Here is a 26,997-nt window from a genome sequence, read left to right on the forward strand (position 1 = left end):
CATCATCGGCTTAAAAAGAAAAGCAGTTCATCTGTAATACGCAATGCGCAAAGAGTCACTAGCCTCGCCATCTGGTGCAGCAACCACGAAACAGCACGACGACAGGAGCTACAGAATTCCCCCACCACAAATGCGATTTTCGAGCAGTGGCGACGCTTAGTCACTCTGTGCCATTCTGTCACCGCTGTTGATTGAGAGGCCTTATCAAGCAAACAAGATTCTAAACGCTCGTTCGGACAGAAGCCTCCATAAGCGAGGTCGTGCGGGAGTGGTGCGTGACTCCGACGGACATGGTTTGCGGACCCGCGCTTGGTACATGACACACACGCCCTCTTCAGCCACGTTCTGTACAATTGTGGTCAGGCTCACATGTGGCATATTTGGGACAACAGTTAGGATTACCCACGCGTATTTTCATAGAACGATCACCTAATGATCATTCGATGATCCTTCGGTCCAGTCTTAGAATCGATAAATGATGAGTGCCTTCCCTGACATTGCTACATACCTATATTATAATACATGTGTCTATGCTCCTTTTTTAGCACGAGACCTAATTCTATTTATCTATTTCTTTTAAATGCGAAGCAGCACTTTGACTAGCCTGTGTAACGCTTTATGTCCGTGTCTCCGTGCCAATGCGCCGCACCGCGCTCCGCTCGCCGCAGGTGTTGGGGCAGCGCAAAGTAGGTGGCGCCTTCTCTCGAAGTTTGCGATGACGTCACTCTCTCTCTCGCCTGCCACGCGCTCGCCGCGTGTCTCGTCTCTCTCGGTTCACCCTCTCCAGCACTTACAACGTTTGTGCGCACATCGAGTGAACACGCTTTCGGCTCGTTTATCTGCGATGGAGAGGACTCCGGAAAGCGAAGATTCTTCGCCCGCCGACACATGCAAGGCAGTGATTCGGCATAACCCGGTCATCAACGGTGTTGCGAGGGTTAGCAGAGCCGATCACGATCGTGAATGGCGACGTCGCGCTTGCAACACCGACGAGGCGCGAGCCAGGGAAGCCGAACGCAAGCGCCCGCCGCGGAAGACCAACGACACCGACAAGGCTCGAGTCAAGAACACTGATCGCACCCGTGCGAGACGCTGCTGCTTCGAATCCCATCAGGGTTCTCTTTCAAAATATGTCATAAATGTTTTTATTCTACCCTCATTGTTTTTCCGTCCCATTTTCTTCTTTCTCTCTTGTTTGTTTAATCTTTCTTTGTATGTCTGCTGTAAAACTTGTATAGCGCGTATGTGCTACGTCAAATGGGCACGTATCACAACATATTACGTGGCTCTACTGAAAAGTAACAAAAAAACGCGGTGGTGGCACACACTAATTAAAATTTCTGTACAGGCGCAAGTAACCAGTAATACGAAGATTTAAGTGGTTCATTGGCATTAAACGAGTGAACGAAACCGGAGTCACCCATGTCAGCTTCTCTTACCATCTGCACAGAGTGCTAAGAGCAGAGATTGAGACCGTGTTAGTTCAAAATGACGATAACTTTTCATGTACGTCATATGTCAAACACGATAACTTTCCATGTACGTCATATGTCAAACTTAGACAATAACAGCCCTGCTTTACAGATGTGAGGACAAATTCTGATGACTCTATGAGCGTAGGAAAGTATACCGTGCCACTTCATTACTGTGTATTGGCCACACCAGTGCTGAAAAAAAAGGTAAGTAAAATGGCCTTGCACCAATCCACGAATTTTCTTTCAAATGCCAATTTCGTAAGCTTTGGTTCGACAAAAATCTGTGCCACTCTCTTTCTTTGTCTCCATTTCAAGACCATAAGATGAGGAGAAGAAGAAGAAGAAGACGAGCTCTCTTTATTCACCATGTTCATAATAGGGCACATAGATAACAAATGCAAGAGCTTTTGGCCGTGTCAGTATAATTTGGCGAAATGGCTTTAGCTGTATCGTAGCGACGCAGTGAAAAACAGTGGTGATGGCAATAATCCCCAAAGCGGGTTTTAATTGTACTGAATCAATAAATTTCCGCTTTTTTATTACTTCGATCTCTTTTCATACTGCCGCAAACGGTATTGAAGCGCCGACAACTCACACATAGCTTTCGGCAAGTGGCAAGTGTCATCCGACAAATTCGCTAGCCCTGTAATAAACGTGGCCAAATGTCATCTCTGGCATTGGACGTAATTTTCGAAAATAATAGAGACAGGCTGAAATATTTTTTTTAAATGCTACCTTGTGTTGGTGTCTTTCTCTTCACATAAGTTGCTTTACGATACGCGAGCTGGGTATGTGAAGCCGGGGCACCGAAGTAACTAGCAGTCACGATCGAATAGAGCAGGCCTGTGGACGGGTGAAGTGCCGGCCTTTGCGGAATTGACCCACTACGTTTCCCCCGGTAAATTAAATTTCCAGAGTGCTGCCCGCGCCGCAAATGAAAAGCGAATGACGCGGAAGACGTCGAACGGAAATTGAGAGACCACATGCACAGTCTCGGAGCGGAAAAAAAAAAAAGAGCGAAGTGCAACGAGGGGGTTGCCGTAATTTAACCGGGAATACGTTTACGGCCTCCCCGCTCTCGCTCCGAGAACCGAATGACATGTTTGCCTCGTGCAACCCTGGCGTTGGGGCGCAGATGAGCCTGCTCCTTTTTGTCCCGGCGCTGATTGGAATCGAGGGCGGGGTGACTGGGAGGAGGGAAAAAGTGAGTTGTCCTTCCTGATTGCGTGCCGGCCCATCCTGTACGCCCGCCATGGTAGGGACGAAACAGCCGGCCGGGTGGCATCATTGAGTTATCGCCCTCGGGATGTTCGGTTCTTTTTTTTTTTTAGTGTTCATCTATTTATTTACATTGGCTTTGAACTTGCGCCCGTGTCTGCCGACAAATGCTCCATGCTACGCAGCTTTCTCTGCGCTGCAGTATTGCAGCTTGGCGCTGGAGAGCTCGAACGAACAAAAAAGCTTTGCATGTGGATACAATAAAAATAATGAACTTGAAAAAGAAAGGGGCTGCACTGCTAATTTTGCCCAGATATTCCTTCCTCTAGAGGTAAAAGCAACGCGAAGACTTCTTCAACTGCCATTGGTATAGATCTAGCACCTAGTTGCAAGACTAAAATTTCTGTATTTTTTTGTAACCGTGATTTCAACATCTACACTGCATCAAATGAAGGGCTATCGGGAAAAAGTGCTAGTCGCGTTAATTCTGCACCAGGTATACACATCGAAGAATACGCAAGCTTATTTATATCTCGGAACATTGTTGTGACAATCTTGCTTGGCACAAATATGACTCTAAAAATTTGGCTTCAGGTTCGTTTGTTGTGCTGCGATGTGTTGCTACGAGCGTGTCAGTCATAACACGCAAAATATTTCGCTGCAATGCATGACACCTAATTAATTACAGACTCCTCATTACCAGCATGTCTCAATTTCGGTTTGAGCGAGCTCAACAAACAAGCCGTCCGGTGTAACTACCCCCACCTAATGAGTTCAACGCTCGACGACGTCTGCGCACAGAACTGTGACGCTATTCCGCACGCGGTGCGCATCGAGAGGTCCTCTCAGACATAAATCAGCACAACAGAGTCACCAAACCCAAAATTTTCAATGCGTGCGCCATGGCGACGGAGTCACAAGCAGCCACCGAGTAGTAAGAAGCGATCAAACGCGGCCCAAAAAAATATGGCGGCTATGACGTCATCACAACTTGGCTGCAGTGTGGCGACGTGAGGGAAGTAGAAGGTTCACTTGGGTGGGGGGGTCATTTCTTGAGGGTGTTATTACCGCGTCAATATTCAAACTTAAAAATTATTGTAAACAATATCCTGCCTGTATTCACTGTTGATATTTAGCAGATGATATATGAATGTTCCCGAAGGCTTTCCCCGCCGCGAAATTTTGTGCAGTTGTTTCAAAAAGATTACCACTACAATTTCAGCCACAACACACACAACTGAAACAACAATTTACCTTTACAACACGTTAAACAAAAAGAAGTAGAAAAAAAGTCAAAGCAGAACAGTAGGACCACTGAGTTTAATGAAGCTTACGGTCATTTTGCACAAATCCTCAATCTATTTCTGAAGAAGGGTTACCATTTTTATGTAGAGTCGTTCATGCTATTCAAATCACAATGAAAACAATGTGATTGCGAAAGAAATACTAGTTCAATGGCAATATTTTCTTTCATATGAAAAAAAAAAGAACAAGAGAAACATGAAGTGTGCACGAGCGCTGTGCTTTCTATGCGCGTTTTTATTTCACAGTGTCACTGTGCATGACGTTACTGCAGAAAAAATTGCATGTTAATGTAAAATAACGCATATCTCAGCACTGCGGTTGAGTTGTTAGTGTTTTTGTAGTTCATCTCCGTCTAAGGCTTGTACCCATGTGGGAAGTTTGCTGAGAAGAGAATCATTTAAAATTCGTTTCAACTTTTCATCGTCGTTTTCAATTTTTACCCTAGTATTATGTATTGAATTTCAAATAACCCTATCCAGTTTTGAGTCGCACTGTTATATTGTACATATAATGTTTTTGGGTACTGCTGCTGCAGCACGCTAAGAAAAACATGCTCTGCCGATAGTTTGTGGGTTAGCTGTCGGTTAGTATGAAACGTTACGTGCCGCCAGCTGGTGAAATATACTCCTGGACGTTCACCGCCATGACTACGATAGCCTCTCGAGATTACTTGCATGGAAATGGCCAGTTAGTTCGATTGGGTAAGGACTGCCATCGCATCTCAACTGGTACAGTATCGGACGCATTACCCAAGATTGCAGATTTAGTCAATATACCGATGACGTGTTTTTCTTTTGTAGAACGGCAGCACACCCATGCACAGAAAAAAAGTAGTAAGGCCGAAATTATGTTAAACAAAAAAGAAAAAGGTCACGTGTATTTAGGGACATTCTGTACTTTCTCGTGTGTGTGCTGCCATTTGTTTGTTTGTTTCTTTGTTGTTTATTTGTCTGTTTGTCTATGCCTGTAGCCGGGGTACCATGGCACATACCCAATCGGCAGAGAAAACACATAGCAGCCTATGCACGGTGACCACACTATTGCTTACCAACAAAAATATTGTATTAGAAAGAAAACATCACAATAATAAACGCAAGAAAGTGAGAAACAAAAAAAAAGGAAAAGCACTAATAAACAATGATACTATGATTTTCGGAGCCGACCAGACAGTGTAGTTTAACTAACCCGTGTAATTTCGAATGTGTGTCTTATATTTCATCACATTTGCAATAACAAAGTGTGTGGCACACTAGCTAAATTTTAGTCTTGTTGTCTTTCCATCTTCCCTTTCTTCCTGTTTAGGTAATAAACACCACCATTCAATCTAAAGCTATAAATGACGTCTCCTATAAGTTTGTTTGCTTCACCATCCTTTGGATTAATTAGATCGTGTCCAAACGACAAAATCATTTTGACTTATTTTGAACGAACCAGAACGTAAACAAATTTTTATGCACTCTTCGAGCTGTTGTCACAGATATACATGTGTCGCGTATACTGCGAAAACTAACAAAACGTGTGGACGGCTGACTGATCGCTTAATGTTTGTCAACCCTCAATTAAGAATTTTTTTTGTGTTTTATAAACATGTACATCATATCAAGCACGATAATCTCCTGTATAATCTGTAATGATTTTAATATATGACCTTAATTATTCAATATCCTAATACTAATTATAGGATCATTCAATTCTTGGCTCATCCCTACAGTGGGTATGCGCCACGGTTAATAGGTGAACAACAACAACAATTGAACAGCACCTGTCACGCGGATGCGATAGAAGAAGAAAAGTGCCCAATCCTGCCACGTTGTGGGAGGTCCATGCCATGTACAAGACGGCGAGATGCGGAACTCGGTCACATTTGCTTGCGGACGCATCGGAAACCTTCGCTACGGCGCTCAGCCAGCCGGACTTTGACGTCAACGTGAGCTCCGGCGGGACGGCCATGAAAACACCCGTGGGCAGCCCGGCCAGTGGCGCAGCAACCGCTGTTTGCACCTGCGAGGAGACCGAGTCAGTGTCGGCTGATGCCCGCCTTGTACGCCGTGAGGTGGCCTTTGCAAAGTATGCCTCTCCCACGTCGCCACGGTCTCCGCCATCGACAGAAGAGGTAAAGTATAGGCACTATCTTTCGTTGCCCTATATTGACACTATCTCTGACGGCTGAAGAAGTGACAGCTATTGACAATAAATAAAGAGTTGCAAGAAATGACAGCTGAACTGAATGGGAAAAGAGAGTATTGACGTGCCGCTAGCGCACAAAAGTACCTGCCCCTCATGGCTTTACGCGATCAGCTTAGAGGGCTTTGTACAAAGGAATGGCGACAAAAAAAAACAGTTTTAGAGAGGCCAAAGTGATGAAGACAGACCAACCAGTGAGCCAAGATCACTGCCACAAATAGCATTGCTAAAATAATGGCACCAATCTGTGTCTTCACTTTTTTTGGCAGCTGTTTATGTCTAAAAACAATACCACAAATTCATTGCGGCGTCTAAAAACCGTTGCGTATAGGTTAAAACGACACTTTTGTCTGACAAAGTACCCTATATTTTTTAAGGCATGATGCTTCATGCATTTTATTTGTGTACTTTGAGACATCCATAGCTCGTTTCAGTGATACCGCTGTATTTTATTCTTCCTCACACGTTATGATAGAACTCTTATTGTAAAATAATGTAAACTTAATTTTTTGTTTTTTACATTTCTTCTCAAGACCTGTACTACCTTTGTCGTTATGTAACTAATACTATTGCTATTTATTACAACTCATTTTGACATCTCGAAACCACGATATCATTATGAAAGACGCTGTTGTGAAGGATTCCGCAAATTTCGACCACATGATGTTTTTTAACGTGCCTTTCCAGCGTAAAGCACATGGGCTTTAACTATTTCGCCTCCACCGAAAGGCGACCACCACGGCTGGTATCGAACCAACAACCTCAGGGTCAGAAGCAGAGCTCCGTAGCCAGTGAGCAATCATGGTGGACGTCATGTAACTTATGCGAATAATATTCATGTCTAGAAAAGGTCATGTACCGCAAGGGAATTATAAGTAGTTTAGGTTCTAGGCACCGCAAAATTATTTAGATAAGGCGTTCGCTGCTGTCCTCAAAACCTATTTGTATAACTACTGTCGAAATTTTGCAAACCAAAAAAAAAGGTCACGCAAAAAAGTAACAAATGTGGTGTTGCAAATGATTGACAGTTTATTGACTGGTACGTTGGACGACCGACCTCTGACTTCACGCATACACTGATGAATGAATTCACACTACAATAAGTTGCTTTTACAGTGGGGAAAAAGCAACAAGCAGGCACTCAAACTTTCATTGAATTTGCAGAGCACGGCTTCTGGAGACCACCAGTCTCCGAGACGAAAACGACCTAGTGCCAAGCGTGAACGTCGTACATCTCGCTCGAGTCGGCGCAGCCACCATGTGTCCGCTGGTCCACATCTTATGCTACCCTATGGCGAAGAGCAGCTGCGCACGCTCAATGACCGGCGGCTTCAAGAGGCCGCGCTTACCAGACCGCATCAGGCTGCAAGGTTTGTAACTTTAGAGCATAACTTTATTCAGGAGACTTATTGCGCATACACAGCTCTAGCGGTCTTGCCTTGTTAGAGGAACTATCTCCACAAAGAAAAGTGTCATAAGGACATCAAGAAATCGCGAGAGAGGGATGGGGGAATTTCAACAGGCAACAAGATATTCTGTGTCCATTTGGAAGGGTCAGTCCTTTGCATGAAGTCATTTGGAATCGCACCAGAAGAAGTACTATCATCGTTCTCCTGGTACATCTATAGGCAGACTTTGGCCCGCTCAGCTCAGGCCTAACTGATTGCCTACTGGCACGTGGTTTCCTAACTTGAGACCAGGCTGGGGGATAATAAAAGTGGCTTGCGACAAATTAATTGATGGATTGATTGATATCTGTGGTTTAACGTACCAAAACCACAATATGATTAGGAGAGACGCCATAGTGGAGGGCTCCGGAAATGTCGACCACCTGGAGTTCTTTACGTGCACTCAAATCTGAGCACATGGGTCTACAGCATTTCCGCCTCAATCAGAAATGCAGCCACCGCAGCCGGGATTCAATCACGTGACCTGCGGAGCTTGCGACAAATTAGAAGCCTAATGACGTCAAAAGTAATTATAGGCGCGTGCTGATGAAAACGTTCTTGTGGATGGTGGCTTGTGTTTTGCGATGGTAATTTTCAGCGCTGGTAGAGAAGTAAAAACATTTATCAGTAGGTCATTGTCACGGATGATGTAGGTAATCGGTATTGTTTAAAAGGCGGGAACCGTTGCGCATACGTCAGAATTGTTGTTGTTAAAATGTTGCGGTAAAACCACCTCTTGTTTACGGAAGGACAGCGCTCAAGATTTTCATAAAATGAAATAGGAAAGTAAAGATAGGGCATCGTTTTAAGCAAAGATGAGAATGCGAAACACGAAAGACGCAAACTTGCATGTAATCACTTAACAATAATTACCTGCAGCTGATAAAGGTGGCATTCTTAATGGATCCGCATGCCATGCAGATAAACACTATACCTGACGTCAATGGCCATGACATGCGAATACACTAGTCAGTTTCTCTCTCCTTTCGGAAGACCCAAGAAAGCGTTAACGGCAACAGCATGTACCTTACCCACTGTGATATATGGAAGAAGAACAAAGCCAGAACTGCTTGATCGCCGTGGAAGACGGCAAGAAAGAGGGCACGGCATCGAGAAAGCACGTGCTGACGTTCGAGGCAGAGAAGGGTTCGAGACGATTCTCGGCTTGACGTCTGGTCCGAGGAACTCATTGACGTCCTCAGGTGCTACTCTGTTCCTTGAATTCAGCTGGGTGTCCGGCCCAGGGACCAGGCAGTGTGCTACTGTTCCAGCTGCCTGGCAGCTGGGCAACCGCTGGAGGAGGCCTGTAGTCCGGCTTTGTGACTGGTCTAGGGATCAGGCAAAGTACCGCTGTGCCCACCACCGTCCAGAGTGGCTGCGAATTGTGGTATACTGTGGGATGCCTTTCCAGCTGCTGTTTCACGTGGATGGCATGACCCCGGTGTGCTGCCGGGACGACCATCGTGCCTGCTGAGCTACCAAGCTACCGCTATTGTACTGCTGCGGGTGCGAAAGACGGCTGTGTTATACGGGGTGGTCCAACGCACGCTGAAGACATCGGCGAACCAGAGTGATCGGCTTCAAACAAGTCAGAAACTGAACACAGTCAGAGACTTCCGATTCATACATGCACCTCGTACAGGACTGCGCGTGACAGTTTATTTAGTCAGATTATTGGTATTTACGCTTTTGACTGTACATATATTTTTGTGTGTGCACATTCGTGGCTTGATTGGGCGTAAAAAGCGTGGTATTACATCACAGCCATTCTTGATGCAATTAATCAAAGAAAGTGAGTATCGTACACTACGGGCGAATTTCATACACAGTAAGTAAATCTCGCACGAGTCCCCTATTTATTGCAACTATACTTCTCATGTTTGATACCGTGTTCACATGGCAGTGCAATGCCGCAAACGAGTTGTTGCGTGTGCTCCAGTAAATATAGCCCTAACCATTTAGTATTTGCAATAATTGACAATCCAAATACTTCACTTCAAAGGATTTAAAAGTGACGTAACAGAACGCAGTAGCATCTGGTCATGCCATTTTCTTCTAACTCATGCGTCGTGGTCGTGCAGCGGTCTTCCGTATAGGCGCAGACGACCTACACGACATAGTCGTGCATACAAGATGTGCGTCGGCATTGCCTTTGTGAGCGCCCTGTCTTTGTTGGCACTGGGGCTTACGGCGTTCGTCTACTTCCGCCGTCAGAGGGCAGCACTGCACCAAGCAGCCGCTTTTAAGCACATCACGCCTGACCAGGACATCTTCGGTCGTGTGGGTGTGAGTATCGTGTGCTGTTTGTTATTTTACTTTTAAAGATGATAGTCTTTCTTGGGGTACTTCGGCGCAAAACTTTTGGTCTTTCTGTATGCACATTTGTCTGTTGGTCCGCCGTAACTATACCACAAACGGCCAATCCCATTCACAGCGCCCACCAATATTGCTCAGGTTTCACGTTCACACTTGTGCAATTGTCAACTAAAAAGAAATTATTGCGCATATCTGAGGCACCATAACAACACGTCAAGTATTCTGTGTGTGTGTCTTTATACCAGAGAAAGCATACATAAGTAATTCGAAGGATCGTAGCGTTTATCACGCTGCGCTTGCCGCAATGCAATGCGTTGTTCAAAAAGGCAAGTGTTTCCAACGCTTTGCTAAGACGACATGGTGGTGGCCCCTGCCCGTCGCTTTGCATTGTACAACTGATCGTTTCCGAGACAGGTGCGCACTCTTTCCTTCGTTTTCGAAGATAGCTGCCAGATGGCACTCGTGTCTAACGTGCCTCGATGCGCTTGTTCGCCTTCGCTGCACTGATCGAGACACTCTAATGAAGCGCCTCAAAAACACAGCTCACTAATTTTCTCGCGAAGAACATCAAATAAACGTCTTTCCACTCTCTTCAGATGCAAGAATATTGTCTTTTGACGACATTTGCAGTGAAACATGCAGATACAGGGCCATTTTTTTTTTGCGTACGAACACCATGGAAGCAACAATGAAAGAATTCAGCGCAATCACAAAAGGTACTTTGCATCATAGAGTTTCTCAAAATTAACTAGAGGGCACTCTGGCGCTGCGATCGTTCAGCGACCATGGGAATGATGGGTAGTACACACATTTGCCTAGTCTTCGTACTTGCGGGCGGCGAATTGGACTTGCGGCTCCGTTTATTGCTGCGTTTCGGTTTTGTTTTGAAAGAAAGATTGAACCCTTTTGAACTTCGTGAGCCAATCGGGAAAGTAAGTCTAAAAAAAATAAAATGGTGAAGCGCAACCGCTAAACATTTGCTAATACTTGTTTTGAAAGAAAACAGCTCCAAGGCACACGAACACACACGGAGCCAAAAGCAGGCCAGAAGTACTAATATTAGACAAATGTGTGCACTATCCAACATTCCCATGCTCGCTGAAGCGCCGTGCGTTGCAGCTCCCATAGACATTAGCGCCAGAGTTCCCTCTAGTAAATATCGTGGGAAACTCTATGCTTTGTATAGCATTGTCCGCCGCAGTCGCGTAGCAGTAAAGGCGTTAGGCCGCTGGCCCAAAGGCCACGGGTTCGATTCCGGCTGCGGGAGTAGCTTTTAAGTGGAAGCGAAACCTTAGGGGCCCATGTGCCATGCAATGTCAGCTATAGGGAATGTTAAGGAACAGGATACGGTAAAAATCTCCTCAGTCCTTTACTATGGTGTCTCATAGCGATATCATAATTTTAGGCCGTAAAACTTCTCATGATATTATTATTATTATTTACGCGACACAGGGGCCCCGCACACGCCCCGTGGTCCACATACTGCCCGTTGACTTTATAATAGCAAACAGCTATGCGCTCAGCGCAGTCTCCGTTCCATATTTTCAACTTGACAATTATGTCAATCAGCTACACAGATGTGACTGAACTCAAGCATTGCTTTCAGTGGTGCTGTAAGCGGGCACCCTCTGTTAATGCCTGCCCTGACACAAACACTTCATATTTCCGAATTGAAGTCCTGATGCCAGTCATTCTGAAAATCAGTAGGGTAGGGAGGTGTATATGCATGAACAAAACGCGACATTTTGACTTTGTGGCCCTGTATCTGGAAATATTACTTTGCCGGTGCCAATGTTTTAGTGACCCGTCAAAAAGGAGTAAAATTCTGCTCCGCCAAATATTTGGATCTGTGCATGACGCTGCTCAGGTGTCAGTACGACAACCTAAGTAATTATTCTGCTGCTTTATACTACTAGGTACATACCACCAAAAGTTTAGCTCATTTCGTGCAAGGAAACAAAGTGCGTTTTTTTATTGGGGCTGGTGAAAGGGGCTAAACGTGACAAAACCGTACCCAGATGGCATTGAAAATGTCTTATTAAGTGAAGAATTTACTGGAACTCAATGCATACTATATTTATTTGCTGATGAGGGTTCAGACTTACAAAAGAATATTATATAGAGCTTCATTGAAAGAAAACGACCTGAAATAACACACACTACTGTTCAGGATAGGACTCGATCTATTGGCATTGGGCCAAGGTTTTTCCGCGTTCCCAAAAATGCTTTCTACAGGGGGATAAAAAAACTTGGAATAAAATTCTAAGCTGTTCAAAATTGCGTTTGGGTAACTAGTTTTATTATTATTTCTCGAATACCAAAGTTTCAGAAAATAAAGAGTACAAGCACTCTAAAATCTAAATCTAGTACAGTTTCGAAGCCCGGTTGATGAAGTTAAAGCCACAAAACACCTGCGCAGTTCTCTATTGAAACAGAAAAAGAGAAAAGAAAAAGCTGCGTCAGTATGTATCTACCCTCCAATTAATGAATAACCTAATGAATTGCAGACGATCAAAAACCACAACATTGTCACAAACAAATACAGGTGGTGTTAATTATGCAAAGAGTTTTGGAGCAGCAAAAATCGGACTTCTTTAGGAATTGAATGCGTGGAGTGAGAGGACTCCACCTACGAAAACTGCACGGGGGAATATGGAGTGAAATTCAAGTGTTTCTTCTGCAATAAACTGCACGAATGTTTTTTTTTCTCACAGTATCTTTGTTTTTCCCAACGCGGCATCTCGTTTTGCCCCTCTGGTTGTGGCAAAATCAATTATCTGGTGCATTTTCCATTTCTTTTTTAAAATAAACTTTTTAACAGTGCGAACAAGGACATGTTTATGTAGGACATGTATTGTACCGAGAGGCAAGTTTCTGGATAGACGTTTTGTGGCCATCAGTGACAGATAAAAATGTATTCACTACTTTCACTATTTTGTCGCATTTACGGCATCCTATTCTACCGATATCCTTCTCGAAACCTGGCAACCTCGCTTGTCGGGCGAGTTGGAACAAGTCTGTCGTAATGTATTCCGGGAAAAAGGAGGAGTGCCGAGTGAGATCGAGAGTGCAGGATAAAAAGAAGACAGCTGCGGTGTCCTACGTGCATGACGTTTCGCACAGGCTTAAGAAAATTGGAGAAGATCCCGGGAGGGGGGGAGGGGGCAGGTTTTCTGCCACTGAGAAACTTTCTGCACCACAGACCATAAGCGAAAGTACGTTCCATGCATTCTAGGCGTCGTGTACGCCATTGCTCTGACGTGTGGCAAAAAATGTGTGGGCCAGACGGGACGCTGTCTGAATGACAGACTTTGTGAGCACTGCTATAGCGTGTACACCACTCTATCGGGGCACCTTGGCATTCATGTGCGGGACTGCAAGAGTAGCCCTATTTTCGATGAAACCATGGTCCTTGCACGCAATTGGGACCAAAGGGTGAGGGAAATAATTTAGGCTGAAGAAATGAAACGGGCTAGGGACGCATGCGTAAGCATGCCTTTATAGCACCTTTCCGACAAAGTGCTTTTGTTTTTGGCGAGACGTGGAAAGGGGGCGGTGTTAGCGCTCGCGTGTGACTTATCGGTCCTTCTTTAGTTATCACCTTTTGATTTTTCTCTTTCTAGTTTTTTTCTTCGTGGTTTTTATCTTTTTTTTTGCTTTGTCTACGTATGTACACGTGCGTCCAAATCTAATTACCTTAAGTTGGAATATTGCGCTGTGCCGTCGTTCTCTCGCTCGTTTGTTCTCGAAAGCTGACGTTCGGTCTCCTTCGGAATTGACCCTATACAATATATGATAAAGCACGTTCTTTCAGGATGGTAACGCTAGCTGACTTTTCGTTCACACTTGCCCCCTTTACTCCCCTACGTACTCACTGTCACGGCCCTTGCGCGATCCAATTTCGTCACTGTTTCCCACCAGTTGAGATGAGTTTGAGGCTGCGGGTGTATCAAGTTCGTTTCTGTCAGGTGATCTGGTTGAAACCGAACCAGCAGCACCCGAATTTACCACATGTTACGCTAGCCATGTTAGTAAACTAAAATGTAAGTACCGAAAACTACAAATTAGGACCAAACGGGAAATACTCTGTGGACGTCGATTTTTGAAATAGTGGTCCAGAAACAACGTAGAGCTTCAGTTCTGACAAGAAACTTCTTATTTTGGAATAAAAATTAAGTTTAAATGGTCCGCACAAAGGAGTTAAAATCACGATTTGATAGTTCGAAATTTCGACTATCTGGTGTGCCTTGAAGTGCACTGACTCCACACAGCACACGGCCATGACAGTCACATTTCGCCTCCATCAAAATGCAACGGCCATGGCCGGAATCGAACCCGCTACCTTTGCGTCAGCGGTGTAGCAGTGTCGCACCACTGCGGCTGACACACGCTTATGCAGATAACCGACTGCGATACGTGTTGACGAACTTCAGCCTGGTTTGGTAGACAGGTAAAAAATGCACAATGCCAAGTCGAACAGCAAACTCTGCTTATGGCTAGTGATCTGTATTTTTAAGCTGCCAAGAAATCATTCAAGCCTTTTTTGGAAAAACTGTTAGGCTTCGTATTATATTGAATTGTACTCAAAGAAGGACGCCGTAGATTTTTTGTATTCTTTCAATTGTCATGCAGCTAACTCAGGTAATTTTCTGCATCAAGCACAACTTATCTGGAGGCTTCCGCGTGCAGGTCCCTGGCGCTTGCGGTGAAATGTTCCCGAGCGAAGGAGCGCACATGGGCAACTACCGGATGATGACGAGCCAACTGTTCTGCTTGTTCAACGCATCCGCGCATTACAGGCCGCCTAGTAAGTGCGCGAACTTATCATGCTTCAAAATGACACAGTTTACGCATAGTAACTGTGTAATTTTAAAGATATCCTGTAGTCGAAATGCCTCGCATGCCTGCAATTATTCGTGCTGTTTTTGTTTCCTTTAAATAGTGGCAATCGTTTTTATCAAAATCGCACAGTGTTGTCGCGTATGCTGACATGCAGGGGTGGCGGGGCTCGTCAAGCAGCCGTTAATGACTGCTTTTTTCTTGCCATCCTCAGTTTTTTTTTGCCTGTAAAAAAAAACTGGAATAAAACTGATTGACTGTAACTGCTCATTGCTCATACCACTCCCTTAACATATACATTTTCCGAAAAGTTCACTTTGGTGAACAATTTAAACGAGCTTCTTACGCTTTTAGTGCGAGCCTTTTTATGACTGATATATATAACGAGCATTATAATCCGATAAAAATACCTGGATGAGGCAAGGTATTATAGGTTCTACGAAATTTTAAAATATTTCCGAGTTTTGGGGATCGCACTCAGACACAGAACGATGAGAATGCGCTAGTTACTAGTAAATCTGCCAAAGCACTGGAATAATATGGTAGTCACAGCCAGCCAATTTTTTTTTTTGCATGTCATAGAATTTTAGTAATCCTCACTGGGTCGGTCCTAATGCTGAGTGTTGCAAGATTATTATATTGATTATTATATTAACAATATTAACGTTTCAAAACCACTATATGATTATTAGAGACACCGTAGTGGAGGGCTCCGAAAATTTCGACCACCAGGGGTTTATTACAATGCACCTAAGTCTAAGCACACGGGCCTCAAGCATTTTCGCCTCCATCCAAATTGCGGCCGCCACAGCCGGGATTCAAACCCTCAACCTGCGGGTCAGCAGCCGAGTGCCTTAGCCACTAGACCGCCGTGGCGTGTATTATCGATCATTGCTGATTGTTCTTCGCAGGTAATCGGTCTGATAATAAAACTGTTTGAAATGTCGTCATACCATCGCACTGGCTGTAGTCGTGGAAATTTTCATTTTACTTGGTAGTCCACATTGTTACGGCCCTGACGCGGCCTTCCATGTCTGCTCTTTATCAATATTTATGTGTAAAGGCTGTAGATTTGTATGAAATGCCTCCTTTGTAACACTCACGCACACGCTACTCACATTTCTAGTTTAGTGATATCTGAGGTTTAACGTCCCAAAATCACCATATGATTATGAGAGACGCCGTAGTGGAGGACTCCGGAAATTTCTACTAGCTGGGTATCTTTGACGTGCACCCAATTATGAGCACAGGGGCCTGCAACATTTCCGCCTTCATCGGAAATGCAGCCGCGGCAACCGGGATGAGAAACCGCAATCTGCGGGTCAGCAGCCGAGTACCTTAGCCACTAGACCACCGCGGCGGGGCGTACACACATTTTTAAAGACACTTACAATGAACACACGGTCTTAGATTACCGCTTTTTAATCTGGCTCACGAAGTAAAAGTTCCTAATATAAGAAGAAATCTGAGCATCGGGAGATATCAGCGTGCGACTTTTCTCGTTTCCCAGCATGGCGCTTTCCTCTGGGCAAGATTCCCGGCATGCTGTGCAGCCACGTCCTGTACTGGTCCGTGTCCGTGAACAACGCCGTGGAGCTGGAGTCTCGAGCCGAGGACTTCGACTACACATGCAAGGGTCTAGACAGTGTTGCAGACCTCAAACGGCGCTTTATTGCAATGAAGGTATGCTAGGGCCGCAGCGAATGCAAGAATACGCAATGCGCCGCACAAATGCTTGTAAACGTAGATAGGACGGAACACATTTAGTGCCACAAATAGCAGCGCTCTTGTGAAACGATGGCGCTCCAGATATTAGTGGTAGAGGACAAGTGTATCAGTCAGCCTTTGCTGGCACTATAGAATGTGGAAGTATCATACCTCACGAATAAATTGTGTCACATCTATGTCTCACCAACCACATAGGCTGTTGTTATTCCTTATGTCACATTGTGAGTGTGCGATGGTTGCTTGTTTCCTTGGTTTTCCAGATACTTTTTATTCCGCTTCTTTTCGGAATGAAATTTTAGTTGCGAGTAACAGTGTTGTAGTAGGTCTTTAATTCTTCTTCTCGACCTCGTTTTTATCGCTCTAGTATATTTGTTCAAAATGGAAGCACACCAACTGGCTCAATTGCTCGTTTTGATGCAATATTAGCGTTGTCTTGTGCTCTGCAGGACATATCATGTTCCACTGAACTTAAGAAAGGATAATTAACAACCACCTATATTTGTAGCCCTAGGCCACAAGGGAATCAACATGGATCTCTCAGAAGAACGACTTCTTAGTAGCTGTGAAATTTGTTCTAGTTAGCAATTAAGAAAATGGCTTTCCAAGAAATCTGAATGGATTTTCACGTATAGCTTTGGGCTACGAGTGGGTGGCTGTAAATTTACATTTCTCAACCTTGATTGTGATTCTCAATTTGTCTTTCTTGTTACTGACGGATGGCCACACCTGTCGTCGGCATAGCAACTTTTCGGGCATAGCGTGTCATTTTTAGCGAAGGCGTAAAAAACCAACGCTTTTTCGTGCATAGCGTTGCATTTTCAGCGCAGCGTAAAAGAAAACTAGGATATTTAGAATTAAACATCTTTCTGTATTCTAGTAAAGGAACACACCACCAAATACATACGTATTGATGCTGTGTTTTATATACGCGTAATTTTTGCTTTTTGGTTGGCAGTGCTCACAAGTATTAATACAGCCACCAAGTTAAGAGGGCTGAGCGTTGTGGAAGTGCTTAAGCTTTCGCCGAGATGCTGAACCCTGTCACAAGCAAATATACAGACTGATGTTCTTGCGTTCTAGTATCTCAAGATATCCTGTCGTCTCTAAAAAGGTTTACCCGATGCATTTTCTATATTTCTTGTTCAGATGGTGTGTGGCTTCTTTCAGCACCACTGATTTCCACTCTGTACTACTATTGACTCTTCGAACGTATATATGGTCAAAATGGCCAAAATGTACCACTTTTTCATAGGTAGTAACTCTGATGTGCTGCATGTAATCTGCTTGAGAGTCGAACTAGTTTGGAGAAAATGGACCTCACTACCACAGGTGCAAGTGCGTAGCACCGTGGTGGTTTCAGCCTAATAGGTGAATTCTGAAAGGATGACTTGCCTATGATTATAGGATAGCTTTTTTTTGTATTCGTACAAACTACCTGAGTATAGAGTTGTCTTAGCGATACGTGATGCATCAAGCAAACGATGAACCAATTTCCCTACGTTCAGAGTGCAGTTGCAGGCCCAGAAAAAAATGTCGACGAATTAAGAAAGGTCTAAAAAGCTCATACTAAAACGCGAAGTGAAAAAGATAAAGAAAAAACAAAAGGAACAGGACAGAGGACCCACGTCTTAACCTTAGCAATCTAAATAACTGGAATATTAATGTATAAATTGTATTTTTTTCAGTGCACAGGTCACAAAGAGGCAATAAACAAACAAAAGTTACAAACAAAAACTCATCTGAGGCTAAAACTGCAATGCTGGCCTTCAGGTAGGAGGTGACGAGGGGAGGAAAGAAAGTTCAGACGTCGCACCAGGGGCCGCGTTATACCGTGCGCCGCAGGTTGCCGACCACCATGGGCCAAGCTAAAAGGGGGGGGAGGGAATTTCAAGTTTTCCGCCCCAAACTTAATCGATTTTGCTTGCATATAGATTAAAAAGTTCACTGATATATACGTACCTGCAGAAAGCACAAAATCAGATCGATTGGTGGATCATGGGAGAGGCCATTGCCCTGCAGTGGGTGAAGTCAGGCTGGCGATGATGGTGACGATGACGATGATTTATACATGTACACATGCAAACGCTACTGTGAATTAAATGAACTCTGTGTTCACTGAGTTACCTCGATTGCGTATATATTTCTTTGTTACACCCGCTATCACGGTGGCCGTCTTGTTTTGGTTTTATTGCAAAAAGAAAATGTCACTGAGATGAAGCGCAACATACGAGGTGCTCATATTTAGTTGCCCAAACAGGTTTTTTTATATATTAGTGTTAATTATGCAGAGATTAAACTGAATAACCTTTAGGTGTAGCGCGTGCGCATAGCCATAGTGCTAGAAAAAAAAACGAATAAGCAAGCTCAAGCCTCCTACGTCCCAGTGTCTTTCCTGCTCCCGTATATCAATGTGCTCGGTCAATAATCCTGAATACATTCATCATCATCGTCATCAGCCTAACTACGTCTACTGCAGGACAAAGGCCTCTCCCATTTTCCGCCAGTTAACCCGGTCCTGTGCTTGCTGCTGCCAATTTATACCCGCAAAGTTCTTAATCTCATCTGCCCACGTAACCTTCTGTCTCCCCCTAACCCGCTTTCCTTCTCTGGGAATCCAGTTAGTTACCCTTAACGACCAGCGGTTATCCTGTCTACGCGCTACATGCCCGGCCCATGTCCATTTCTTCTTGATTTCAGCTATGATATCCTTAACCCCAGTTTGTTCCCTAATCCACTCTGCTCTCTTCTTGTCTCTTAAGGTTACACCTACCATTTTTCTTTCCATTGCTCGCTGCGTCATCCTCAATTTAAGCTGAACCCTCTTTGTAAGTCTCCAGGTTTCTACTCCGTAGCTACGTACCGGCAAGATACAGCTGCTATATACCTTTCTCTTGAGGGGTAGTGGCAATCTACCTGTCATTACTACCGAACACATTACTGATATGCATGTACCAATCCCTCACAGGTGCACCTGGTGCTCAGCGCTATCAGCCCCAACGAAAGCGCGCGGCTCTCTGAGATCGCCAGCAACGCCAAACGACGGACCAAGTTGCTCTCCCAGCTGAGAACGTGGGCACTACGCTACGACTTCGACGGCATCTTCGTCGCCTGGGGCGCACCACGCGAAGCGAACCGAACGGCGGCGCTCTTCCGGGCGCTCGTCGAGGATCTCAGGCCACGACTGAACATCGGCGCCATTCTGCCAACGTCGCGGGAGGCGCTCAGTAGCTACGACCTCGAAGAGGTGTTCGCCACTGTGGACTGGGTCGTGGCCACTACGCATGGCTTCTATCCGGGAAAACACTGGAACTGGACGTCGTGTTCCAGTCCCTACAAGTGGGTGCCGTGTTCTGGCTAGTTTTATTTGCATTTGACTCGGCTGCGTCGGTGATTGTACGGTTAGCCATCTAAACTTGAAGCTTGCGCCACGAAACACCACTGCACCATCGTCCTATAGCTCATAGGGCTGTAAAGACAAGTAAAAAATGCAGCTAGCATTCGCTAAACTTAGCTGTTTTACAACAACAAACAGATTTCTGTTTTGAATGCTGCCTGATGAGGGTTGAACAAACGCCCGATAATACGTGAAAGGGAAAAAAAACTTGCTGTGAAATCATGTCAGGGCATATCAACTTCTGACATCGTAAACTCTTCAGCAGCTGATCAAGTATATATGGTTAATTATTTAGTTATAAATGTTCGATACATGGCATTGTAAAGCTTGATATGCTTCGTACAACATTATTGAAAGCAGGCACATTAAATACTAACCAAAATATAAATTCGACACGTCGTGTCCGTGTACAAACACTGGCTTTATTGCATGAAATTGAACACATGTTTTGGTATATTCTTTTAAGTTGCGAATAGATCAATACAGGACAGTATGATAGTATTAACTTTTTAAATGATAAATAATTACCTGAACTTTCTGAATATTTGTGTGCGCATTTGCTTGAGGATGATGTACATCGGCCCACAGTTTGGACGAGATATTGATTAGTCTATTAGACCTATGTAGCAATATAAGCGCTTCGTATATAAATGCTTGATTACGATATGTTATGAGGGAGCCGGGTAAATTGAAGTTTCAGCAAGTTTGGATACGATGAATCAGAAAGAATTACAGTTGCTATGCGCGGCGTCACATTGACATACACCGTCACGGAGCTTTCAGAGCGAAGTAGCAAGAATACACCTCTGCCCGCTACTTCTCCTCTTGACAACCAGTCTATCATTAAAAGATTACGAGTACTGTTCCGCAGAAATAATTTAGAAATGACACCTGTCCCTGTGCTGCTTTAGTGACATTAGTATGTGATAGAAGCGGCTCATCTTAAATTTTTCACTTAATAAACACATACTCGGAGTTAGATTAAGATACATCATCTCTTTTGAATGACACAAGGAATCTTTAAGTACGCTAATTTCACCCACAAAACAAAGCGTTCGTTAAACAGATAGCGTGTGGTTTCTTTACTTTATTTCGTCATATTGACGCACTTCCACCAGAAAATGTCGCAAAGACACAGGTACGCAGGTACAAAATAGGGCGTTTACTTTCGTAACCCAAGGGCCAGAAAGGCGAACACCAGAGCACGCGCACACAGAACTACTTCGTTGTCCTCCTCAGAGGCTGGCTACTATAGTTGCCAGCCTACCTTGCGTCAATATATTCAGATAATTGCGGTTCACTAGTTTCTAAATGCGTGCACCAGAACTCGGTGCCTGCATGCGTATTTTACTCCTTTTGATAACCCTGTGGTGTAGAATTTCTGTGACACCTGTGTGGAGCGCTTCTGCACGAGCCAAGGCTGGCATCTTTCAGTATGATATCCATTGTGAGTCAAGCTAATTATGGTGTCACGAAATCCCGCCAAGTCTTATTTCATGATGCTTCAGCTCTTTTCAGAACAACATATTATTAATGCAGTTATTAAGTACGAAGGCGTAAACCGTAGAGCACTGGACGAGCGCAGGGCAATTGTTCAGTTCCAAGCTTTCGTGTTTTAGCGCTACATCTATTATGCAGATTTTTCGACTAGCTCGACTTACTTTCTTCAGTGTTTTGCATTTTGTGGAATGAGCTATAAGATGGAGAATCTTAACGTGTCCTTCCGCCGGCATACCTGACAGCTGAATTGAAAAACATTTTAAATTATTGGTAATTAGAGATATACATGATGACTTAGCGGTACGATTTCACGGTGCAACAAGCGAAGTGTTCCTGTTGAAACACTTTGTTATTGGTAATTTAACCGACGTTCACATGCGTGCTGCACGTTTTTCCTGCGTATAATTCCTGCACGGGCAGATGGGACGCTGTGTCAACGTTCGTCTAAGGGGGAACGCTAGCTCTCTGGAACGAACACCGTCTACGCGTCTTTCCGTTCATTGCCGGATGTGAGGCTGCGCAGCCGAGCTAAACAAAACCACTGTGGTGATGAGGCATGGGGACTAGTGCGCGCGGGAAATCACTGAAGCGTTTGAAATCATAAAAATTGGCAGATCCCACGTACAGTGGGAGTCGATGATATGCGAAGCGCGAATGAGGAAGGTTGATATGTACCTTTAAAATCAGCACAATGCTACGATGTGGAGGTAGATGATGCCGTACATGACTGACGCGTCATGATTATCATGTTTGGATGTGTCGTTTACCTTCGTCATCTATTCACGTCACGTGATACCAAATTTAGTATATGTGGAGCCAGCGAAACGGCCACGAGCACGCTATGAGCGTGGTATGTTGTCAGTTTCTTAAATGACACGCGTGTAAGCATTATCATGTTTGCACCAGTCATATACTTTTGTCATCCATAACGTCACGTAACGCCAAATTTAGTATATGTGGAGCTAGCAAAACGGCCGCGAGCGCATCATGAAGGACCCGATATACTCCAGTGTAGCTTTGACGCACGCGCATGCTGGGCAAAGCGACGCAACGTTAGCAAAACGCGAGCTCTTTATAGTCTGACGCCAGGCGCGCTACCAGCGTCTGTCGGTGGAGCCCGACGGCAACCGGCGCGAAATGTGACATGCTGCGTTTCGTGCCAATGCCTTACCGAGACAACACTGAGTCTCCCTCTTTTCGTGACGGAGGGTTGCCGGACGCGCTGAAACGCACATGCGTCAAAGCAACGCAGCGCGGACCGGTGCCTGGCGTGGCAACGCCGCCGTGACGCGACGAAATGAACACCGGTGACAACGAGCACCGCGTCACGTCGAAATTTATTGGCACCTTGACTGTGGTATGTAGTCAAGTTCTCACATGACACGCATTGCATAATTATCATGTTTGCACCAGTCACATACCTTCATCATCTATTGACGTCCCGTAATACAAAATTTGGCATATGTGAAGCTAGCGAAACGGCCGCGAGCACATCATGAGCGTAGCATGTGATGGTTTTACATGACACGCATCTCCTGTTTATAATGTTTGCTCCAGTATCATACCTTCAACATCCATTCACGTCCCGTAGTACCAAATTTGGTATAAGTGAGGCTAGTGAAGCGGCCGCCAGCGCGTCATGACCATGGCATATAGTCATGTTGCTACATGACACGCATGTCTTGATTTTCATGTCAGGGTCGGTCGCTTGTGTTCGTCATGCAACCATATCATACCATACCAGTCTTGCAACATGCCATGTTTACGAAACCAACGCAAGAGCTGCAGAACCATGAAATGTGAATCATGACATTCATGACATATATGTCATGACTTTCATGTTATGACTATAGTCAAATATGTTCTTCATACAGTCATGTTATGCCATACCAAGCTTGGTATCGATAGCCTTATCTAAATAGCCAGGAGAGCAAAAAGTCATAGGCGGCTAGATAGATAGATAGATAGATAGATAGATAGATAGATAGATAGATAGATAGATAAATAGATAGATAGATAGATAGATAGATAGATAGATAGATAGATAGATAGATAGATAGATAGATAGATAGATAGATAGATAGATAGATAGATAGATAGATAGATAGATAGATAGATAGATAGATACGCTCAAAGTAGCTGAAGTTCGCTAAGAAATGCTTCGCATTTAAAACCAAAAAAGAAAAAAAACAAATGCTTCAGCCAGCCTTGCATCGCTCTCACACATGCTGAGGTTTTGTATCTACAGGATACGCGACACATGCTTCGTGTGGTCATCAATATTTTTTATGTCTTCCTCTGGCGTTTTAGTATATATAACACGTGTCTTTGATTAAACTTTAAGCTCTTAGACAACGCTTGTGTCGTGCACTTTTTTTCTGTCTTCGTGTTCTTTTTTTTTGTGCGCTGATCGTGATCAGTATATGTTTCAACTAGCCCAATTTACTACTTTACTGCACGTTTTTAGCACACAAGAGCGGAAATATGTTTTTTCCACCCAGGAACGACACTGAATACGCTAAAGTTTTTATCCCGATACTTTAAAGCTTCTCGGCTAAACAATTTTCAAATATTTGCGCCAACACGCAGGGTACGAAAATCAGCAGCCCATTTTGTTCGCTACTTCTCGACTTGAGCACTGCGTTTTAAAATAGAACGTATATTGTACCTTGCAGTAGGTCACGCCGGGGATCGATTCAATGCCATGGTGGCTGCGTTTTCAAGGAGGCAGAATGCAATAGTGGCCTTGTACTTAGGTTAAGGAAGGGGTTATAGAAAACCGCAGGTGGTCAGAAATTAACCGGACTTCCTTTACGGCATGTCCCATGACCTTATCTCGGTTTCGGCACTTGGAACATTTCAAATTATTACTATCAATAACTCCGCTTATTGCTTGCCGGTTGCAGGGACGGTAACAACGAATCCATCCAGCAGCTCCTACGCTACTACTGGAACAGGCTGAACGACCAGATAGACCCGAGCAAGTTCTGCTTCACGATTTCTCCGGCGGCCGTCGGCTACAAGGTGCCACAGGAGGGACTCTCGCTCGGCATGTCTGCCAAGGGTCCGGGAAACATCCACGGCGAGTCACGCGACGGCGGCATGCTACGCTACAGCCAGGTGTGCCGCGACGAAGCGCAGGCGGCCAAGGACCTCTCCGGACTGTGCCTCTACGCTCGCTACGGCGGGACGTGGGTGGCGTTCGAGAACGCAAAGTCGACCAGCGCCAGGGTGAAGAGCATCATGCGCTGGCTGTCCGAGGTCCGGCACGTCGCCAACAAGAGCGCTGCGTATTGCATGGCCGTGTGGGACCTGGACCTCGACGATCATCTGTCGCAGTGTGGTGGACAACCGTACCCGATAGTCGAAGCAGCGATACGAGAACTACCGTGATGTGTAGATGTGTGCGATTGGTTATAAAACTAGCAACCTCCTGCCGAATATGCGATAAACTGTGAGCATTCGCGATGGTATTATTTTATTTAGGCAATAATTGCGGTTCTAGCATGTCTGACGTCGTCGTTATTTAATTCTCCGTTTCGGGCATGAGTTGCAATGGTCGTTTCATGAATCACCGAAATAGAACCCTTTCCTTAATCATGTTTCGCGAATTTTACTGCTCAAATCTGCAATTGTCTCTTGTTCTGGGAGGGTATTCTTATAGATAGCAAGACGGACATCCGGGGCGAATTCAGGGCAAAGAAATTGATCGGTATTTTCTATTTAGTAATATTGTATTGTAATCAGGAACGCATCAGTTGGTCAAGCACCTGCTGAAGCTTCTGGCGGACACTTCCCAAGTCGTTAGATTTCATCGAAATATACCGGAGTTCCTCTCACTTTGCTACGAAATGTTGATCAAGCTCTTACCGGCTTTCGCGAAAAATCGCAACGCCTGTCTTGCTCACCCTTGTAATATCACGGTTAGGATCTGCAAACATGGCCATGCCCCATAATAGCTCAGCTTTTCTCGACAAACATGGCCGCATTTACTGCGCGAAGACAAAAAAAAAACCTTCAACAAAAATGTAACGCATGCATTATGTGTACCGCACACTGCGTGCGAGACGCTGAGCGTTCATCTCAAATGACTGGCCATTTTCACAGGATGCCATGGCTGACTGATTGCACACTGGAATTTGTGTGTCCAGAATAGCATTATACGGCAGAGCGAGTTTTCGTCCAATGAAAGCATCCGAATTCGAGGCATTTCGTGACGTTCCATCTCTAGAGAAACGGCGCGGCGTGCCGTAGAATTGTCAGAAACGGCGGATTGTGACCTGCAGCACACCGCTGCTTGCGGCGCCCCAGGTGGGCCGTCACGCGGGACATGGCCGTGGCAAGTTTTCCGTGGTAGTTCCTATGATTGCTCAACATATATTTTTTTTCAACCACGTTCAACGATGACATTTTCTTTTTGTTTTTAAGCCAGTATACAGAATATCTACACGCCTAGGAACTCGCGGGCTCCTCTGCAGTCTCCATGACTGAAACCAGCAACGGGTAGATATAGTCATGGAGTACGTGACAGCAAAGTATTTTTTCTCAGTGCGCCACCATAGCCAATACTAAGAAAGACCAAAATAATCATCTATCCTTCTGATTGCTCTGTAACGTAAGTGGCCGTTCCGAAAGTAGGAAACCATAAAGACAAATAATGTCTGTATTGTTCATCACTCTGCCACCTTGTTTCCTTCCAGTTTATCGACTCCCCATCATTTCAATGACAACTAAAACACAGTCACCATCCCGAACCGCCAAACCATGTACGACCTTAAAGCAAATGATTTTTTAGAACTCCCTTCTATTTTCAGGTTACTTTTTTCAAGTTACTTGTCGATTATTGATTGAAGCCCTGAAATCCATGAATTTAATTTCTTCGCTCTTACAAGTTAGAGCCTCGGCGTGCTTTTCAGGTATTCTGCAGAAGCAGGGAACATTATTAATTTTCAGCAGCTGAAACTCTTCATCGTGAGCCTAACTTTCAGTAACCGTGCGTTGCCTAACGCACTGCGGCCACCGTGGTTGGTAATCGAAGCCGCGTTTTTGACCTTGGCCGAGCCATTACTATGCTAGGCTAACTAAGAGGTGCATGAATTTATTACTGTTCATCTTGTCGTATTGCTCTGACAAATAAAACAGTCATAAATTTTTTGAGATTTCAAAAAAAATATATAAGATGAAAGCAGATTTGAGTAAAATGCTTTGCATAGCAGAGCTGTTAAATTACAGCTAAATGTTACCCGCTTGTGGATCATCCTTATGATGATACGCCAGAGGCGGATTTTCATGAAGCGTCTGTACATGAGCGTGTGAAGCGCACACACTCAGAATAACTGCGACAGAAGGTCGCCAGTCACCATTTTGTAAGTGGCATTTGTTTTAATCTTGATGCCCGACATAAAAACATACTGTTTTTTTTCTTTCTTCTCAGCTGCGAGGACAGCATGACTCACGACGCGTGGCCAGTGTACAAACAAGATGAAACGAGCGCCCGACAACCCGAGACGGAATTCTTACTGACTGTGGAGGAAAACGGTGAAGATTGCCGCTAATAGTACCGGGCACGTGCCACGGGCCCGCCGTTGCG

General features: G+C 44.7%; 1 protein-coding gene across 1 annotated transcript; it reads left to right on the forward strand.

The window, feature by feature from the left end:
- The first annotated feature begins 9,763 nt into the window (after positions 1–9,763).
- LOC119164798 (chitinase-3-like protein 1) lies at positions 9,764–24,800 on the forward strand. Its single transcript, XM_075874486.1, has 5 exons — positions 9,764–9,916; positions 14,579–14,753; positions 16,296–16,468; positions 19,479–19,849; positions 24,314–24,800. The coding sequence occupies exons 1-5, from the start codon at positions 9,764–9,766 to the stop codon at positions 24,798–24,800; spliced, it is 1,359 nt and encodes a 452-aa protein (XP_075730601.1).
- The last annotated feature ends 2,197 nt before the right edge of the window (positions 24,801–26,997 follow it).

The sequence above is a fragment of the Rhipicephalus microplus genome, chromosome 9 (genome assembly GCF_043290135.1).
Source record: "Rhipicephalus microplus isolate Deutch F79 chromosome 9, USDA_Rmic, whole genome shotgun sequence".
Lineage (NCBI taxonomy): Eukaryota > Metazoa > Arthropoda > Arachnida > Ixodida > Ixodidae > Rhipicephalus > Rhipicephalus microplus.

Excerpts from the sequence above, each read along its gene's own strand:
- LOC119164798 (XM_075874486.1), top strand. The coding sequence starts at position 9,764 with ATGTGCGTCGGCATTGCCTTTGTGAGCGCCCTGTCTTTGTTGGCACTG. Across the intron at positions 9,917-14,578 it reads ACATCTTCGGTCGTGTGGGT|CTAACTCAGGTAATTTTCTG; the intron begins GTGAGTATCGTG and ends ATTGTCATGCAG. Across the intron at positions 19,850-24,313 it reads TCGTGTTCCAGTCCCTACAA|GGACGGTAACAACGAATCCA; the intron begins GTGGGTGCCGTG and ends TGCCGGTTGCAG.